The 21,182-nt window shown below is 35.7% G+C and overlaps 1 protein-coding gene across 1 annotated transcript in view; it reads right to left on the bottom strand.

Moving 5' to 3' along the window:
* LOC111592571 (protein sickie) overlaps positions 1-13,554 on the bottom strand; it is a 138,170-nt gene extending 124,616 nt beyond the window's left edge. The window contains exons 1-2 of the mRNA XM_030223193.1: positions 13,480-13,554; positions 10,915-11,085 (exon numbers count right to left, since the gene is read on the bottom strand). Coding sequence (XP_030079053.1) covers positions 10,915-11,085; positions 13,480-13,554 — 246 coding nt within the window. The remainder of the gene's footprint in view (positions 1-10,914; positions 11,086-13,479) is intronic.
* Positions 13,555-21,182: the final 7,628 nt, after the last annotated feature.

Genomic DNA, 21,182 nt, shown 5'->3' on the forward strand with positions numbered 1-21,182 from the left:
ATGGCTGAGATGAAGCCTTTGTTATCATTAACCTTTTCATTACAGCAAATATAACTCAGCTAACAGGCTTTACAACATCTTCATGTTGCTAAACATTTGCCAGCCCTTATTCTAAACAATAACTTGAATTTCGTAACTTTATCATAAACACAGAATCCATATTTATTGTTAGGTATTTTCGGATGTAATGCCAGCTGCACATCACTAATTGATGAAACATATGTTGCTAGACTTGACTTCTCTTTCGTTGAATTTTCCAGGTCATGTAGCTGAACCAAATATGTTGCTGGACAAATGTTGCAGAGCGCTGGTTGCTGCCAAATTATAATGTTGCTAGACTTGATTTAATCTCTTTTTGTCTTCTCTTTTTATTTCGTTTTTGTTTTGCTTGTTGCTTCTTCTTGTCTCAGACATAAACACAGTCGAAGTTCAATTTTGATTTTTATTTTCCTGACAGTTGATCGCACAATCTTGTGGGTGTGCGTTTGACTGTGCTTGTGTTTTGTCTGCTGCGTTGTTCTGGGCAATGAGTAAACAATTTTTAAATGGAATTTTCAATAAGTCATCAGCCAGGCAGACGGCAGCAGCAGCAGCCTCCGTAAGATCTTTTCTTTCTTTCTTTTTCGGCTCGTAAATTGACTGACTGAAGACTTGACAGCGCGTTGACGATCAATAAAAACCAAGCATAAATATTCATTCATTAAAAAATTGCCGAGTTCAATAGTTTCATATAAATTTTAATTGCAAAAACGTGCGGCAATTACAAAATGAGACTCAAGAAGGAGACAATCGAAAGTAGGCCAAGTTTTTGTACTTTTTGGTTTTACCAGTTCTTTTTAACAGTTGCTTACAAATATGATTTACGGCGTGCATAAATCCAATTGGAAGATCAACATAGCTGTCGTACAACAACGTAATAAACATCATCATATATTCGATACTCAGTTGACATGAGGATCACGAAGTTGTTGTGCGGCAAAAGCCAACCAAAAGATGATTAAAGTAATCAGGTTAGGCGAATATCAGATGCCCTATTCTACATATATTACATATTAATTCGCATATTACTCATTAAATTGTTAAGTCAAGACAAAAAAAATCAGAGTTTAATTACTTTTAAAACTTTCTTTCGATTATCGTCTTGCGTTTATGGTGATCACTCAGTCAGATCATTTAATCACAATAATGTTATAGTATATGTAAGATCACGTGTTCTTATTTAGCATTTGAAAATAATTAACTTACTAATTAATTAATTATTATTAATAAATAAATTAAATAATTTGACTTTTATTATTTGTCGATTTTCGATTTGATAATCTACCACCTAAATTAATAATAAATCAGCTTACACAAATAAAAATAAATAAAACAATCATAAAATAATTTGATAAAATTCGTCCCTTAATTTATTTATTCATTCATTTGTCGATCATCAATTAGTCAAATAGATCAGTTCTGTTTTCAAAAATATAGAACTTGTTTGGCTTTCAACTGAATTCCCAAATTGTTACTTAACCTACGTAATTTTAGCGATCTGGCAACCCCGCCACTGATATTTATGTGGATGTCATGGAATGCGATAATCCCAACTTGATGATAAATTGCATTGAACTCTCTGAAACAGTTGGCCTTCAGCCGCTGTGGCCCACTATGCAAAATCCATAAATCTAAAAAGCAAAATGTCGACCGGAGCTCAACCTGTGCACAGAGGGAGCAAGTGTATACAGTATATAAATGTATATATATACATATATATATATATGTTTCTATATACATCTAGATGTGTAAGTTGTAAAAATCTTGGGTCTGTCTAAATTTAGCGGCACATCTTGCGGCGAAGCAAAAATGAGGTCGACTGCTGGCTGTGGCGCGTGGCGCGTTTGAAGTCTACGCCAGGTTCATTCGACTAGGTAGTCAGTCAGTCATTCAGTCAGTCAGTGCTTTACTGTTGCAGGCAGCTGCAATTAGAGCTGGTTCATACCACTCGATTCTGCGTACGCGTCTAATTAAGTGCGTGAATCTTGGCACAGACTCTTCCAAACCCAAAATAGAAATTTATTTCAACACAGTCGTCTATTTGTTCTTCTTCTTTTGTGTGTGTGTGTGTGTGCTCTGACCAAACTTGTGCAGCTTAGTGTAATGCACTTCCGCTTCTCACCGACAACAACAACAGCAACAACATCTACATCATTTCTGGCTAGTTATCTGCAGCTAATACCCAGCTCTGGGTCTTTTGGCTTGCCTGCGACTTCCTGCCCAGCGTTGACAATTATCGCAAACTGTCCGGCATTTTCTGCCACAAGCTTTAACTAGCTCCCAGTTGGGCACAAATACACACACACATGGATCCTAGTATCGTGTGGGGATTTACATTCGTAATTAGAAAGCTTTGCAAAAGTTTGACGAATGCGCAGCGGGGCGCACAAAAACGAAAACATTAACAACAACAAACAACAACGAACAACAGCGAACAACTGTCTAAACTAGTGAAAAGTCTGTTATACTGGACTTTGTTTTGCACAACACATAATCAGTTATCAAAAAATATCATAGACTTGTACGATGAATTGATTATAAATCTTAATTCTTTATTGATAATAAGAATTTATTTATTTTGTAGAGAAATTGCCAGAATAGAGGCTATTGAATTAAAATATTCTATAATTGAGTGTCTGAACTGTTTGAAGTTCGCATGCTTAAATTAATTAAAAACTAATGGAATTTAACTACAAAGGCTATTTAATAAAGAATATTCATATATAATATTTAATATTCTATTATTATACAAAAGTTAAAATTTTTCCATTTAATTAATTTGACTCGTATTTCAAATATGCCATTTTAATGAATTTTAAATTATTTCATAAAACAATTGATATTTAAAGGTAATAAAATTAAAAACGCAATATTACTGAAATTATAACATTGGTCTCAAAGGTGGTATGTGTCACACTGTGGGCGGCACAATTTGTGCCTCAGAAAAAATTTATGTTTGTTTTCATTTCGCATTTTTCATCACATTAAATTCATTTTCATTACATGACAAAGAGAACCATCTGTATTATGTAGTGTATTGAAATGTGCCCGATTTCTATTCATATATCAAATGTTCTCTCTAACACATATGCTCGCATATATTTTATCTAGTTCACAGCCCAAAAAGTTTAATGTGTAAATAATTTAGTTGTTCTGCTTGAAAATTTGTTTGTTTCATGTCATTGTGGGCATACGTGGCGTATGATTAACAAACTTTGTACTGGCTGCAACATGAACAGCCACCGAAAATATGTTAGCAACAGTTTTTGATACCAGCTTAGTTGGCAAATTTCGTAATTGAAAAATTGCAACGGAAACGGAAACGGAAACTAAACTTTAATGTGGCAACTGTACTTGAGAGTTTTGCTGGCGACTTGGCTCCGCGGGGGCTGGCTACCACTGCTGCCGCAGTTACTGCTCACGTGCAACGGTTAATTTATGCAACTTGTGGCACGGCCATTGATTGGCTGCCTACCACTTGCCTCCACGCCTTGAGAAGCCTTAATTTGTGCGCGGAATTTATGGGCACAGCACGTGCAAAAGGCCGCCCGAAAGTTTTTACCGCCTGATTTGTGGTTACAAAACTTTTTTCGCTGCCTCCACAATTGCAACACAGCAATTCTGTTTCTTTCTCTCCATATCTTCTTTTGCCTTTGTGGCAGCTTGTGCAATTCGGAGTCCAAGTGGAAACAGAAAACGACTAAATTTAGCCCAAAATTGAAATGTAAACAAGCAAAAGCTTCGATCCACTTGTAACAATGCCCGTGCAACAGTAAACTTTAATGTGGCCATAAAAAATGCTCTGTACTTATTGTTTGTACAATTAAAAACCGCCAGAGACAACAAGCAGAGGGCGCTGCGGGAGAGTGTGATCGACTAAGACGTACCCTGTTGAAGAAAAATTTTCAGAAACTAAAACTTCTTTGTGTTATACTATTCCATGGTCCTTTATTTTGCTCAAAAAGTACCTAGCTTGAATATCGATAGTTATCGATATTTTTAATATGTGCGGACATAATCAATAATCGATAATTACATTCCAAATTTGAAATCCTTTGCCTCTCAAAATCGAAACAACCTCAAGAATTTGTAAAAGTTTTTCATTTATTACTCAACTGCAGTATAGCCCTCTCTTTGCTCACGCCAAAGTGTAAAACTATGTAAATTCTTAGCTGTGGTTGTTGTGTAAAAATAGCTGAGGAAACTGTTGCATTAATGAACTTCAATGTGGGCCACATGCTGGCGGCCCACTGGACCTGCTGCAGTGCCCCATTACAAAAGAGCCCATGCAGGTGGATGGGGTGGTGGGAGTGGGAGGGTGAATGCAGACCGAGTGCCTGGCTGCCTGCCTGCTCTTTGCTACCTAAGCAGATTTCATTTTAGATAAAGCCAACGTCAGCTTGTGTAGCGCATATCGAACATTGCAAATGGCTGACAGGCGATAGTCCTGAGAGGAGGAGGAGGAGACGGGGGGAGAGAGAAAGAGCTCTATTGTGCGATATATTATGCATGCCCCAAAGCCTCGCACCAATTGAAATGAACTGAAGCTGTGCTGAGATTGGCTGCACTTGCAATAGCTGAAAAATATGCAAAGATCCCTTCAGTGATAAAAACAACAAATTGAAAATTAATGGAAAGTGCAAGCAGAAGAAGCAAACAAAAATATAAGATTAGTGTAAAGTGAAAATCTTAAAATATGGTTTGAGACTTTAATTATTTCCTAGTTTAAAGGCAATTTAGTAAAAAGAGTCTTTCAATAAATACCTAAAATATAATTTAATATTTAATCATTTTAATAGGTCTTTAATTAATGAAATACAATCTAAAATATATTGTTAAATAAAATCCAAATAAATTTGAATTTTTTCTGCTTATCTTTAATATTGATTTATTTATGTTTTAATTTTAATTTAATTTTCGTTTTGTTTGTTTGACATAAAACCAAATAATTATATTACCTACAAACTAGATTTATTCTGATATATAATGTTTCTATTTCCTGTAATATTGATTTTAAGCATTTTCGCAAGTATTTGCATCTTTGTTTTTATTTCTTAAAATTAAATTGTAAAGCTTTTTGCATGCATTTCAGTTTGTTAGCCCTCCTTTGTGCTCAATACACCCCTCAACAAAGTTTAAAGCATCCTCTATCTATATATTGTTTTGGCCAGGCAAGGAACTCAGTCAACCATGCTGAAATAACAAAACTATGGTATTCTATGTGCAAAGCACTTGAGCGCATTTAATCGAGATATTGTTTTACTTTAATTACATAATAATTGACTTGTTGTTGTTGTTCTAGTTGAATGTTTTTGTTGTTGCTAATAACAGCAAACAGCTTATGGAAAAACAAGTAAAGTCCTCAATACACAAGACAACAAAAGGCAAGCGCTGCAACAACAGATTTACATAACGAAAGATACACAGAGCAAAATTGTTGAATACTTTTTTGAATTTATATAAAACTATCCTGAGACTCATGACAAAAAATGTGGTTAAGAGAACATAAGAGAGATATAAATGTATTGAAATAAACTGGATTTTTAAATGAAGAAAGCTTAAGTAGAAAATTAAAGAGAAGAAAACAGCGGGGCAAAAGAAACACAGAAAGTGAGATATAGAAAGAGGCAAAGAAAAGGATAGATGGTAAAAGAAAAGGTGAGAAATAGAGACAAATATAGAAAGAGGAGAGAGCAAGAATCACCAATACAGAAAATTACAGAGGACAGAGGACAGAGACTAATGTAGATATATAACAATGTAAAGATTCTTCGTAGAATACGATAATGCAAAGTTACATATAAAGAGGTGAAAAACTGAATTTTGCTGTCAAAATGTATCTATGTTAAATAATTTCAAAGCTACATTTTTGTCACTGTGCAAATTTATTTGCCTTCAAGACAAAAATCTATGGCAATTGCCTTTACAACTGCCAATTGGCCAACAAAAGGCGCTGCCTGCAACAGAAGCAACCAACTGAAGCAAAAGAGAAGAACAAGAGCCAGCAAACAAGTCACCCTCCCCTCTCCAATCCAGTTAGTTCAAGATGGCCAATTATATAAGACGCAGGCGAAGCTTATTTTGATTTAATTTCCCTTTTAAGATTTTACCTTTACTCATGTGTTATTTACATATTTGATTGGAATATTCTACACATGTGTGCGTATGAATTTTCCAAGGCTTTTACCTCGGCTTGTCAGCACTCAAATGCTATTTAGAGTTAGACAAAAGGATAGACAGACCAAGAAGGAGTGACAGAGAAAGCGACATGGCAATGCAAATAGATAGAAGAGGGTAGGTAGGCGGGGCACTGGTTGTTGCCCAGGCAAAATCAAATTAGTTCCATAGTAAATTTCATTGTGAAATTTGCACAAATTGCCTTTTGTCATAGCAGCAGGGCTGCAAAATTTATCATCAACTTTAAAAGAAGGATATTAATACGAAAAGAATAGAATAGATTATCAGTTCGCGCTGCAGAAATTAATTAGAATGCAGCTTGAGTAGGGGAAAAATAATTATTTTTTCTAGATTGGATTAAAATAGAATTAGGTTTAAAAAATATTGAATTAATTGAAAATTATATTTTTATGCTTAATTAAAGAAGTATTTATAAAATCTATAGACAATAATATTTTATTGAAATTTATTAAGGTTTTGTCTATCAAATGAAAATTTGATATTATTTTGTCTTTTAATTTAACAAATCAATTTGCGAACTACTTTAAGTGTATAAATTATGTGTAAAAATAAATTATTTAATAATAATTTTATGCAAAGAAGACATGGTTGTCTTCACTTTCAACCTAAACTGTAGACAGTTTAATAGTAGCCATAGTTTTCTTCCTTTCATTGCCAGTGCAGCCCTGACCAGCAAAGCACTTTCCAACTTCATTTTAAAGACCATGCACTGAGACACTTTAATCTCGTGCGGGTCTTTTTGGAAGGCATTGCCAAGTGCTGCCTTCAAAGTTGACTTTGAACACTTTTACGTTTCGCTGATTTTTCAAGAGTTTCATTTTTTGCGATTTTGCCAGCCTGCTTTGGCATACGAGTTGCCAAGCTGTGGGTCTTGTATGTGTGTGATTTCTTGCCCCCCTTTTGAGTACGTAGCCAGCTTTGCCCATTTCTTCTTCACTCATTAGAAAAACGTTACGAAAGTGGTAAAAAATTGCAGTACGTGTTGCGAAGGGGACTTTTCTCGAGAAAAAAACTGCATGTAAAGTTTGCACCAAAGTAGCAAAAAAATAGAAAAAAGAAAAAACAGAATATAAAAGGCAAAACTGAGCAAAAAGTTTATTACTAACTTTCGAGTGGAACACGCGCCAAAGAAGGAAAACGAAAACTAAGTAAAAGTTTAATATTTGATTTAAAAGTTGATCAAATTTACTTTAGTCCACACTCAAACTTGGCGCTCTGCGTGTTATTTGTTTTTATTGAATTTATTTGAATGTGTCTTGCAGCCACATCCCCCGCCCCAAAAGAAAGAAATAGCTTGGTTCGTGTCTCGGCTATCGCGTTGATTTTTCATTTCGTCGTGCAAATATGAAAAACAAACTGAAAACGAGATGCAACAATGGGCGAGCAGCATAAAGGCAGAAGCTGAAGCTGAAGCTGAAGCTGAAGCTGAAGCGCAGGCAAAAAAATTGCACCACGAAAATGGGAAAATTTTCCAAATGCCTTTGTTTGTTTGCGCTGAAATGGAAAACGCGGCCAACTGCAGCAGCAGGAAAATCATTCGGTATTGTTTATAAGCCCGGCTAAAGGCTATGCACGAGAGCATACTAATTTGGATATGAAGCATGCCATAGCAGAAGGCATCACGAAACATAAAAAGATGAATGTAAACTTCAGACCTCAGACTGTTGACTTCTCGGCAAATGCGCTATTGGATAGCTAGTTGGATATTGAAGCAAACTTCGTAATTGATAAGCTACAGAATCAAAAAAGGTTACAAAGAATCAAAAAAGGTTACAACTCAATTTTATTTTATGAAAACTAAATGAAAGTCTTTATAAACGTGAACTGATCTAATGTTTTTCTCTTGTATTTATTCAATTATTTTTATAATGTATCTATAAGCTTAAAAGTTTTTTTGCTCAATGAATTACATGTTTCCTTAAATCCAAAGAAACTTGATAAAAGTAAAGAAATTTTTGAGCTAATTTATAATATTTACTTCATATTCATTTCGATTTGGATTCTTTCTATCATAAAGAAAATCTTGAATGCTTTGCAGCTAATAATTATTGACTTGATTTCTTCTAGAAATATCTTTGATTACTTTTTTTGTAGCATATCATATATAGGTATATTGGTAGAAAATTTAAAGTAAAGAGCATTAGCTTAGTCGTCATAGAAGCAAAGCCCCGCTTACTTTTCACGCTGAATTTTCAGCTGATATTTTCGCTAGCCAGAAAACCCCCGTAGATATTTGTAAATATTCATAGAGCCGCGGGAATTATATTTGCCACAAACATACACTGACACACAGATCACATGCTGCTCCAACGCGATGAAATTTGAACAAAAACATTTCGCATGCTACCGACTAATTCTGGCTGCAAAATTCCTTCGCAGCTATTGCCAAATTGAGTTTGCGCTTGGAGTGGCTGCCCCTGAGCCCCATTACCAACAAACGCCCCTCCCCATTGCCGTCCCTCGCTAAAATGCAGTGCAGTGCAGTGCAGCTAACTCAATTTGGCGCCCATGTCACATACGTCAACGCGTGCCACGCCCACAAAGTGGGTCGCACTGCCAATTTGTCAGGATTTGCTGCAGCACGTGCCACATCGCACGTTTAGCTTAGCTTATCATTTTCTCAAAGCGCGACTCTCTGACTCTCCTCTCCCTCTCTTTCACTTCTTTTCTTAGACCTTGGCTATTTAATATGCAAAACGTCAGTTGCCGAAAAAACTGACAAAGTTGAAATAAATTTTTATTTCATGGACTCTGTTTGCGCTCCTAAATCGGCAATGAACTTGCCGCAGAGCGAAAACGAAAAGCACCAAGAAAGCACGAATGAGCGACTAAGTGGATATCCTGTTAGCCACCCCGATTGAAGTTGTTATACGTATGTGAATGTATAACCAAATGTATTTATCTATCAAATATATTGTTATATATATAATATATTAAATAGTTATTCGCAATTGTTGCTGAGAGGATTCTCGATACTTGATCATTTATTTATTGCAAACCTTTGCTCAACTGGAGTATACCCGACTCTGCAAATTTCAATGGCCGCTGAGTACAAAAATATGCCAAGGCAGCAACAGCAGTCGCAGCCGTTTTCCCCGTCTGTGTTTGTGCTTCTTCTAACTAGGCTCGAGGCTCGTGGCTATAAGACACAAGAGAGAATCAAATATATATATATTTATATAGTCTACTTCTGTGCGTTGTCTATGCCCTTGCTTTAGAGGCCGCTCACGTAGCAGACGAAAGAAAAACGCAAAGCAATTGCAGACAAGCAGAGGAAAAAGCCAAAAAGAAAAGACTTTTCGCGCTCAACGTTAATTTAAAAACGATGCACAGGCAGCAGGCAAAGTTTTTAATTTTAATTTCATAAATGCAATGAAGTGCAGCTGCGCCTGAATCCTCAAATCCAGAGCCAAATCGAATCAGGGAGAAGCAGGTGGCGAGTGCTTAGTGCGCCGGAAATCATTTACGGACGCAACGTCTAAACGAATTTCCAAACGTTCTGCATAAAGTTTGTCATACGCCACGTGGTACAAGCGGGCAAAGAGACGAAAAAATATATGGCTATGGTTACGCCAGTGATGATTATATAGCGTGTTTCCAGCCAAATATAACTACATATGAAAATTTAAAATGAAGAAATTGGAAATTCAAGTTTGTTTTATACCAATTAAAACTTGTTTTTATTCCAGAAGCCGCTAACTAACTAGCCATATGACATTTTAGCTTGTTTATAAGCTAGAACTAGCGATTTTTTTTACTCAAAAGATGCCAGCACTGTTTAACCAGACAGTCAGTCAGTCATTCAGTCAGTTAGGCAGTTACACAGCTGGAATTGACGAATGCACGAAAAACCACGTAATGACACACACAACCAAATGTGTCGCTGCTTTTCACATACACGTACACACACACACACACATACACACATTGTGAAAATATTTTCACGTTTGGATCGCATTTACATGAATCCGCCTGAAAAACAATTAACGCGTTTCCCACAAAAAGGAGTGACTCATGCGACGTTAGCTGAAAATTCAAGCCCTAGAATTTCCCACGTGCACGAATGCTTGGAAATTTTTACCTTGCAGCGGGTGCGGTGGTTGAAGGTGTGTTTGGGGCCAAAAGCGCAGGGGTTGAACGGGGCGTTTTAAGTCAAAGGTTAAGGCAAAGGCAATTGCAAACAGCAAAAAATGAGCTGAAAACGAGACAGGGCAAACGGTTTGCGGCTCAGTTAATGAAAGCTTAAATCCTTAATGAAGTCAGCAACTGATGATGATATCATTCCAATGAGAAGTGTGTCATTCTAAGCATAGCAACATGTGCACAGGGATATGTCTGAGGTACTTTAGTATGAATAGCGAAAACTACAAGCTCGAAATTATATCGATGTAGTCTGTACATTTATAGTATTTCAAATTTATATTCTCGAAAGTTATTTTTCATGTTATTGGGTATAAAAAAATCATGTTATTTCATGTTATTGAGTATAAAAAATTATCAAAATGTTTCCATGAAAAGGTATTTTTTCAATATTTCATAACTTGCTCATTATAGAAACCATGTGGAGACGGCGGTTATGTTCCTGCTTGAGTTCTACATGAGTTCATTTGAAAACCAAAATGTATTATATAATATTTAAAATTATAGAGATTATAATATAATATTTGGCTCACTCACCATTTGCTGTTGATTCTTTGGTTTCTTGACTAAATCGGGTACCTTAAAGCTGGTAACTGCCTCGATGACCTCGGCGAGGAGCAGGCCATCTCGACAATCGGCCGAAAGATCCGTGACCTTTCGCTTCGATTTGGCCCGCTCCAGATAGTAGTTTGCCCAGTCCGTATAGATCTGCAATTAAATTAAAGTGGTTGAAGGCATTAAAAAAATGTTTGAAAATATTAAACGACATTTTGCATGGCCATTGGCTCGAGCAATTAAGAGTTTGTGCTATACTTTTCGACAGCTGTTCGCGTTGCACAAGTTGCAGCCACATGCAGTGGCATTCACTGGGCTGCAAGTGTGCCTTGGTCCGTGGTCCTTGGTCTGGGCTATCAGGAAATCATTAGCAGCAGAAATCTGCAGAAATCTCTCAGCCAGACAACATATGCACAAAATACAAACATTTTTGACAGCCTGCAGTTGGCTATGCAAACAAATTAAACTCCGGCCATTTAGTGGCCAAAAATATCCTTCGAAGCGAAAGTCGTTAAGGAAATCTGTGCGACGGATTTTTGCTGGCCATCTGTCTGTGTGTGTAAGTGTGTGTCTATGCACACATATATATATATATATATATATATATATATATATATCATTCAGTTTTTATAGCATAATTATAACGACAAGGCTTTTGTGATTTGAGAAGAGAGTGAGTGTGCTTCAAAGGATATGTTATCTTACTTCAGTTCAAGCAAGACATGAAATTTGACTTAAATAATAAAATAACAATATATACCCTGTAGCAAATGATTGAGACAAGGTATATTGACCATTACTCAAATGTATATAGAAGCAACCCTAATATTGAGCAAACAATTTATTTGGAATAAACTAAGTTGATCTAGTCATCTCTGATCGTTGTCGGAATAAAAAGTATGACTAGATTCATCATATTATTTATCAAATAGATTAAAATAGGTGTATTTTTTATATATATCTACACTTTACAGAAAATAGTTTTAGTTGTTAAATTGCTTTCAGTTTTATTCTGAAGATCGGAATATCATGGCCAATCAATGTGCGCTCGACTAAACTTAAGAATTTCTCTAATAACATAGCTGATAGTTGCTCCTTGGCATATATATATATATGCAATAGGGTATCATGTCTCCTGTTTTCAGTTTTTGTCAGTCTAAGTAGTCAACTAATTATGAATGCATATTGTAGAACGATTTATTTATTTATCAGTCCAGCACAATCAACTAAAACGTAGGTAAGTAACATTTCTAATTAAATAACTTTATTTGACAAATATTCTAATATTATATTTGATTTGCTTATATTAAATTCTTTGGATATATTAATGTACCCATGATATAATATAGCCTCAAAACAACTTGAATTAAATTCTGATTGTTCTTGTTCTACCACAAAGTAGAAAAGTTGGTTTAGTTACTGCTTTCTCGACATTTCTTTGGGGGTTTCTCCCACTGTGGGCCCTGTAGAGAGCTTTTGCCGTTTGTACACGTCGTTAGCCGCATCCTTGCGTAGTTTTTATTATAGCTCATCCTGCTAATTCTGTAGCATTGCCATTTTCCGTTTGCCAGCTACCAGTTTTCCTTTCCATATGCATGCGACACATTTTATGTGCGCCTTGCTTGGCAATAAAAATAGCTGGCATTGTATTTTGCGTTTCGCCCGTCTGTTTGTCTATTTTTTTCTCCTTTCCGTTCGTCTAGCTCTCTATTTTGCACCCAAGTTACGAGTGAGCTTTACAGTTGTTATAAAGGGGGAAGTATCTACTTAACAATGGCCTGGCGTAGACTTTGAGCTTATGCATTTTTTCTCTGTGTGCAGTTGCGTTCTGTCTATTGCAAAGGTTTTAGGCTCAGGCTTGGACCTGGCTTTGGATTTGGCTTTGACTCTGGACAAAATAAAGTGAAAACTTGCCACTGCAAAATAACTGAGCAAATGCAATCGCACTGGCAATGGCAAGGACAATGGTAGCTGTAACTGTCGCTGTCACTGGCATTGGCTCCGGTTTTGTTCTTGTTGCTGTTGCTGTTCCTATTTCTATTTCTGTTTCTGTTTCTGGTTTTAACAACTGGCAAAAAGCCGGCTAAGCCAATGCCGCAAATATGCTGCTTGGGGTCTAACCGAATGAATGAAGGTTCACCCACAACAAATACAGCAAACGAATCGACTGGTTGTGTGTTCCTCGTTCTCCTTCTGGTCCAGCTTTGTTTTGCCTTCTGCCTCGACAGTAGCCAAACAACAATAAACTGTGCAGTTGTCTTGTCTTTATAGAGCAGCTAGCAGCTGTCCAGACATGTGTGTGTGTGGCCAATATACCCCAGCCTCTCCGTCTATCTCTATTTCTGTTTGCATTTCCCTCTTGCACACACTTTATGACAGCCAATATCAAAGACAAAACGTAACTAAAATTCAGTTAGTGCTGCAAAGCGTAAAGTGCATGCAGTGTAATAGTGTTAAACAATTTCCATTGACTAATCAATTTTACAGCTATTAATTTGCCTTCGTCATCTTGTACTGCTCCGTTTTCTATGCCTTTGTAATACAAACCTTTGCATAGTCGCTCGTCAATATGCCATTGATGTTATCGCAGGAGCCCTGGTAACTAACGCAGCGACCCAACATCCTTTTTCCAGGATGTCAATTAGAAGCAATTAGCGAAAAATTATAATGGACAAACTTTAAAGTTTTTTGTTGCTCTTAATTAATTTTCATTTTTCATTTTAGTTTTTACTTATGTGAATTTTAATTAAATAAATATTTTATCTATATTTTATGTAATTTAAATTGGTAATTTAATGGTTGTTTTTTAGCATAACTGTAGATTTCAATTATTGTATTAAGTGTAATACTTTTTTTTTATTTTTTTAATGCTTTATATATTTATTTTGTTATATATTTATAGAGTCTTACATGAATGGTATACATTATTTTCTTAAGCCTGTTTAGTAATTTATAAGTTATATATAATATATATTTTGTAATATCTTCATATTTTTAAATCTTTTGTTATTTTATAGGTCATTTTTATTTTTTTTTTATTTCTTTTTTTTTCGTTATATTTGTATCATATTTAAAAGTTTATTTTAAATTGTATCTGTTGCAAATATTTTTATGTATATATTATTTTGACTCAAGATATTTCTTTAAGCTTTTTTTAAAATTAACCAGTCCCATTTAAAACAATCAAATTTAAATAAAAACTAATAAAATTAAAAACGCCATCTTTTCCTTGGTCTCCTTTATAGAATGTAAATATCGCTCTCCGAACAGTCTATATGCAAAATAAAGCAAATAAATTCATGACTTTAAAGCCATTTTATTTCGAATTTCTCTCCTATGTCTTTTGCCCTTTCTCTATCCACATTCCTCCACACACTTATCACATATTATACACCTTTGTTGCTGTCATGTTTATGGCACTTGCACTTTTTAAGCACGCATCTACAGCTACATAAATATAAAATTACAACTTAAAGCGCCGGCAAGTATGCAACATTTCTGCACTCATTTTTTGTACATTTTTTGCCAACACCATTAAAATGTCAATTATGATAAAGTTTTATTGAAACACCGCAGCACATTACGGCTTATCAACGGGGCCAGGCAAAGACCTCCCCAAAAAGTATGCAATAATAATAATAAACATTAAGCGGCAGGCGGCGTTACTTTCTACCCTTTTCAACGCCAAGCACATTTCTGGCCGGAACGTAGCCGGCCCATTTCGTGTTGTGTGTTTCGGAGGCGTCGAACATTCACACGCCCACTTTTTTGGGGAAAAACCTAATTGAAAATGAAAGTGGCTTGAAGAGTCCAATACAACAGGTTGTGAGACCCAGCGCCCACTCTGCCACTCACTCCTTTCTTATGGGTAATTGGCGTCGACACCCTTGTCAGTAAACAGTCCGGTGCAGATTTTTGGGTACATAAACAAAATTTGTTGCCTTGATAAATTTTAGTTTTGTTAGCCCACATTGTGCCCGCTCTCAAAAGGGGTTGACAAAGCGTGTTGGAAATCAATTTGGTTGTCTCTAGTAGGCAAAAAGGTCAAATGCCATTTGGTAAATGAAAAAGCGCTTGGAAACAAAACTCAACCAAATGCCACGCCCCCTACTCACCGCCCACCGCCCACCGCCCACCGCCCAACGTTTTGCTCTTATCTCGCCTGAACGCTGGCTGGGGGATTGGTCTCTCTGAAGGCGTTCGCCTGCCCTAAATGTCAGTGAAATGTCAAAATAAAAGTAATGCTGATAAAAATTTTATAGCTTGTCAGAAATGCTAACGAAAGAGAAAGAAGAAAAGAAGAAATGCCTGAAGGAGCGTTTGCTTCTCATCTGTGTTCCTTATCAAATGTCGCGACTTGGGTACTTTAGTTTATTGGAATTTGCATGAGACAGCTATATATGCCCGCAGCACAAGGTGGCAAAGTAACGCGAGTTCTTAACACAACAAAATTTATGTTAAATCGAACGACAGCCAGCAGTTAAAATAAAAAGAAATGTCGATATATACAATGTGTGTATGTGTATGAGTTTTATCTCATGGTTTCCAGTTACTTAAAGCAGCTTTACAGCTTTGCAGCTTTGAATACTTTGTGCCTTAAAGCCCACTCAGGTGTGTTTAATTTAACACAGGGCAACAAACTTCGGGAACCTATCAAACAGCAGCAATAAATTGTAAAGCATATAAAAAAGGAAAACAAAAAATAAAGTTTTGGCAAAAAATAAAAAAGTTGCTTACACTTTTGACTATAGCGTTTTCCATATATGGAAATTTATATTAGAAAACGATCAACATTATCAAATGTACTTGATAGATAGATGAAATATCGGTTACACATAAATAATAATATCGGTTACTCATAAAATAAACTCATAAATTAATTATCTCTCATTCACTTTCATTTAACTAGATCAATAATTGCGCTATCCTTCATATCCTCTAATAGTTTATAGATAGCATAGACATTCTCAAATGATAGTTTTTTTAATTAATGATTTATCGATCATTCGCACTTCAGTTTTTAAACTAGGTGTTGCAATACATATTTTGATAGATCAGTTTTATATCATTATCGATCATATTTATTTCATGTTATCGATATATCATAGAAAATGTTTCAAATTTAAAGAGAATTTAAGTAATCGCCATAAAAAATGATTTTATATCCGTTCTGTTTCCTAAGCTTATGAAACATTAATATTTTCTATGCATACTGCAAAATTTATAGTCGATTATTTTTAACCAATAAATAGAGCTCAATAAGTATTCAAATTCTACACTCAGTAAATTATTAATATTTTTAATAGAGACATATATCGAAATAATATATTTATTACAAATAAATTTAAGCTCTAAGATTTTACTTATTATTTTTAAAGGAACTTTGCAGTCATGTGTAATCGATAAGCTTAACGAAAACCATTGACAACCTGTTGGGTCTAAGCCTAAAAATTTGCTTTGATAGGTTTACACAAAGTGTAAATTCACCCTACTACGTAGCTGGGCGCCATTCTCCAGCCAAGCTCATTAAATTTGATTGCATTAAAGACTTTTATCGCATTTGACCAAACGTCTCAATTCGATTTGCCTCAAGTCAAGTCGAGCAGAGAGACGAGCAGCAAAATCTCAGTCAATTGACATTTGAAAGTAATGTCAAAACAATCCATGTCACCTTTTTGCTCCATGTCTTTGATTTCATTATGGAACTGAGAGTGTCGAGTGGGAAGAGATGGGGGTTTGCTTTGATGCTGTCCCTGGTTGATTGGCAACGTGTTGATGTGCGCAATCAGCCCGCTTGCCATGTGTTCGTCCACTCTGGGGTGGCAACTGTCAACTGTCAACTGTGTGTGTCCCCAACGACAGCAAAACAATGTCAGGGGCATTTCACATTATTCCAGCTATATCTGTGATATAAAAAAGCTATAAAACTGAATGGATTGTAAGTAAACATTCGCCCACACACTCAACAGGCTATAAAAACTATTCGAAAGCTTATTAAGATGTTTCAAGATAATCCAAAAACACAAGTTTCGTATACAGATTCATTTTTGTTTTTATGATATATGTATATCAAATTTATAAATATATTAATAAAGTAGTGGAAACGGTTTCAAAAACTATGATATATATAATAGGAGACTTATGGTGGCAAATCCATCTCACTCAAATAATATTAATAATAATATCCTGCATGGGTAGAATGGATTCATTATTTAGAAATGTTTTAAAAAAAATCTAGGCTGCCTTCAATTTAAATTTAAGGATGGACTCTAACTAAGGTAATCAGTATGCCTTCAATTTAAATTTAAGTATCTATAATTAGGCAAATTAGGCAAATTTATCGCTATAGTTTCAGGTTTCAAGAAGCGTATCACCCAATTTTTAAATGTTCTTCCCTTTTACAAAAGACATCTGCGCCTTTCACATTCTATCTTTAAAAGATGCAATAAACTAGAGCCCAACTATAAACCCCTATTTCAAAGGCTAACCAGCGTCTGCTCCACTGGCCTTACGTAGGTGTGTCAAGTGGACAAAATAGACAAATTTATTGGTGGCAGTTCAAACGCCCACAACGGCAAGTGTTGAAAGTCGTAGGGAAAGAACGAATAACAAAGCGAAGAAACGAACTCATGCGTTGTTTATTCTATTTGTTGTCTATTTCATTAATTGATAACAATTTTTGTCACAATTAATGGCAGCCACTCGTTACGCCTCATTTCGCAGAGTGTTCCATAAAAACCAGACACAAGTCGTGGCAGCAAAAGAAAATATCTAAATAAATATTATATGTCAGCGGGATAGGAAAAAAAATGGATATATAAATGTATATAAATTATTTAGGCTGATAAGGAAAAGAGAAGCGAAACAAAATGCAACGTGAACTGTCACACTGTCACATAAATAAATTATATAAATATATATTTTTAGTAGGCAAAAAGTTTGCCAGACTGTATTTCCCGTTGGCCCGCCCCCACAATTGCCATGACAGCCAAGAGGAGCGCGGGCCGTTTGTCGCATTTAATAATGACAGCTCATCAAAAATGTATATGACCTACTTGCTCGTCTCATCAAAGATGCCAAAACCAAGAAAAAAAGAAACAAAAAGAAAACTTGCTGTTGAGGGGATGGTAAAATAAAACAAAAATATAGCAAAACGAACCCAAAAAACTGATCCCAGCCCAAACGAAACGAAAGTTGGGAAAACTTTTTTATTCGAGCCGTCGCCGCTGGCATTTTATGGCATTTGGATAGTCCTCAGTGGGCTGTTAAAACGTTCAGCCCCAGTTGGGGCTAAGTGCTCAAATTAGTGGCGGGGCCAAGGGACAGGACTCTGGATAATTGAATGTAGCAAGCCAAAATCCAGAAAAATAAACTATTTCATAATGGGATCCCTTTCATGAGTTATAACTGCCTGAATTTGGTAAGCAGAAATCTGCATGCCTCGTTTGCCTTGGTAAAAAATACTTTCTCTCAATATTACAGTTGCAAGATACATTGATACAATAATATTAAAATTAAATTTTCAATTAGCATTTATTATTACGAGACATTTTATTACTTTATTATTAAAATGATTTTTTAATATTTGCATCCTACATTTTTTAATAAAATGAAATGAATGGTCAACAGTAAGCCCAGTTAGACAGCATCTGCTATTTCTCATTTGAGCACATGTTACCCGCAATTAGTAGCTGCCTCACTTGAGCCAGTTTCTTTAAAGAACGTTTTATAGCCGCTTAAATGAAATCATTTGACCGAGTTATTCTTTCATCCTTTAAGCCTGTTGCTGGATGGAACTAATTGCTCAGCGCATCAGTTGCCTGACTAATTTTGCATAAAATCTGCACAGCAGAAAAAAAGAAGAGACCGGTTGACCAATTGACCAAAAGCCCATTGAGGCTGACCACAGGACACAGAGGACAGTTGGTCAGGATGTGTGCGTGTGTGTGTGTGCGGCGAAGTCAATGGCCACACGGGCAATTGAGCACAGCTGCTGCCATCAGTACGTGTGTATCAGTGGCGACGTGTGGGTGGGAGTCCCGTTCGTAACCGCCTATGCCTAGTATAATATTGAACAATTACCAGGCATAACAGCCAGCATTTGACCACAGCTCGTGCTAAATCGATAAGATGGCCAAAAATAGCCGAAGCCCGGTCAAATTCAATTTGTGTGAAAATGAGAAAATTGACACTAAAACGCGTAGGTACGGTGGGTCAGTCAGGCATTAAATTTTCAATCAACAGCACTGCAAAAAAAGGACTGTAGGACACCCGAAAGCTGAGCTTCAAACGCGTTTTGGCCAAATCTTTCGACTTTTCTTTTTGGTTCAGCCTGTGCTTTATTTTTAATTATGTTTTCAATTAATTATGCGGCAACACATTTTCAGTCAAAAAGTTTTTTAACGGGCCGCTCGCGCGTTTATTTAATTACCGCCAAGAAATCAGGGGACGAACCGGCCTACGATACCGGCTTGGCCTGGTTTCGACTTATTATTATGCCACACGAATGGCAGCCTGTTAACAGCTGTTAACGCTGTTTGCGTGTTTCGGCCAAGTTAACTGCCTCGTGAGTCACCTGCAATTGACGTGATGTAAGAAAGCCGTCGAAACAAAGAGCTAGATTGGGAAGGAGAGGGAGAGGAGCGAAACAATTGCCAAATGCAACCCTTTTGATGTAGGCATTACGCATACGCAATGTGCGCCGAAACGGTTCGAAACAATCAAAGTTTGCCACGGGCTGCTTAGGAGGCGGGACCAACAGGCGGAACTGCCGAGTTGGCGCCCCTTGCGAGCAGCTTGTTTCTTACTTTTTTTATATATATATATATATATATATTCTTTTCTAAGGCTCCACCTGCAAATTTATAGCAAAAAATCAAATGCAAGACACAATGTGATAAAAGCTTTAAAAGGCGGGACTGGCAAGGAAATGTGCACCACCCTTGGCTAATGGCTTCATTTGTAGTGCTAAGTAAGAAGGGCTGAGGGTGCGAAAAAAAGGGTTTTTGGCGCCTGCCCCTGTTGCTCGTAAATTGCCACATTATGCGGCTTATATAAGAAAAATCATAAATAATTAGAGCCTTGGGGCCTAAGTGAGATTTGTTGTTCAGTGCAATGGGAAAAAGCGGAAGCTCAACTCTGACCTTGAAGCTGGAAGTAAAATTATGGCCGACTGACGAAAGAGATGAAAACGAAAATGAGAGAGAAGAAGTGGAAAAGTAATAAATTAGAAATAAAATTTATTTAATGTATTTTGCAGCATCAGAAAAATGCAAATCAAGACTGAGTTAAGCTGAATATTGAGATAGATATGAAAATAAATAAATTTTTGCAGTCAATTTAGACTGAGGCTCTACATATATATTATTTACTCTCAATTTAAACTTATTTTAATAATTATTGAAATAAATTTTTTTTTATTGTTTTTTTTTTCAAGAACCTTTAGAATCTTTATAATAAGCGAATAGTAAAAATTTATATAGTATAAAAGAAATAAATTTATAAGAAAAATATAAAATGGCAAGTATTTATAAAATAGATATAAAATTCATAATATATGCCAGGTATCATAATATTTGAATTCTCATATAATAAAAATTTCAACACATAATGGCAATTGGGAAAATATGGTTATTTGTATCTTGTTGTTGGGAACATAAAAATATATTTATATATTTAATTTATATATCCCCTTTCAATAGAGTCAAAAATTTAAAAGTAATAATCTTTGTAAAAAGAAAGTTTTGAGCAGTTTTGAGCCTATCTATAACTCTCTTATAATGCTCCCATCAAAGCATACTCAATTTCACTGTTATTCTAGCATATAAATTAGAAGAATATTTAATACAAAATCCGTTTTACAATTTGAATTTGACCAAATATTTTACTGAAATATCTTGATTCTCTTTTTTAGTTAATTCAACTTTATTTGATGATAAAATTATATCCAACTCTTAATTGTTTATATTGTTTAAATTCAGTATTTGCCATCAATTGCAGACTGTATAAAGTAATTAACATTATGCACAATAGGTTATCATTATAACCGCACACACTTTTGGCCTAGTCTATTAGCCCTTCCACTTGTCTCCCGCTCATTTAAAATTGAATTTAATGAACACTCTATTCGTTTAAAGTGATTTATTAATGACCGCAAATGCGATTTATCTCAGCATAAATTTCATTTCATATTTTTTTCACTTGTTATGCTTCATTTCAGTTGTTGACAAGGGTCTGTGGAGAGGGAGACC

The sequence above is a fragment of the Drosophila hydei genome, unplaced genomic scaffold (assembly GCF_003285905.1).
Source record: "Drosophila hydei strain 15085-1641.00,03,60 unplaced genomic scaffold, DhydRS2 tig00000149-arrow-pilon, whole genome shotgun sequence".
Taxonomy (NCBI): Eukaryota; Metazoa; Arthropoda; class Insecta; order Diptera; family Drosophilidae; genus Drosophila; species Drosophila hydei.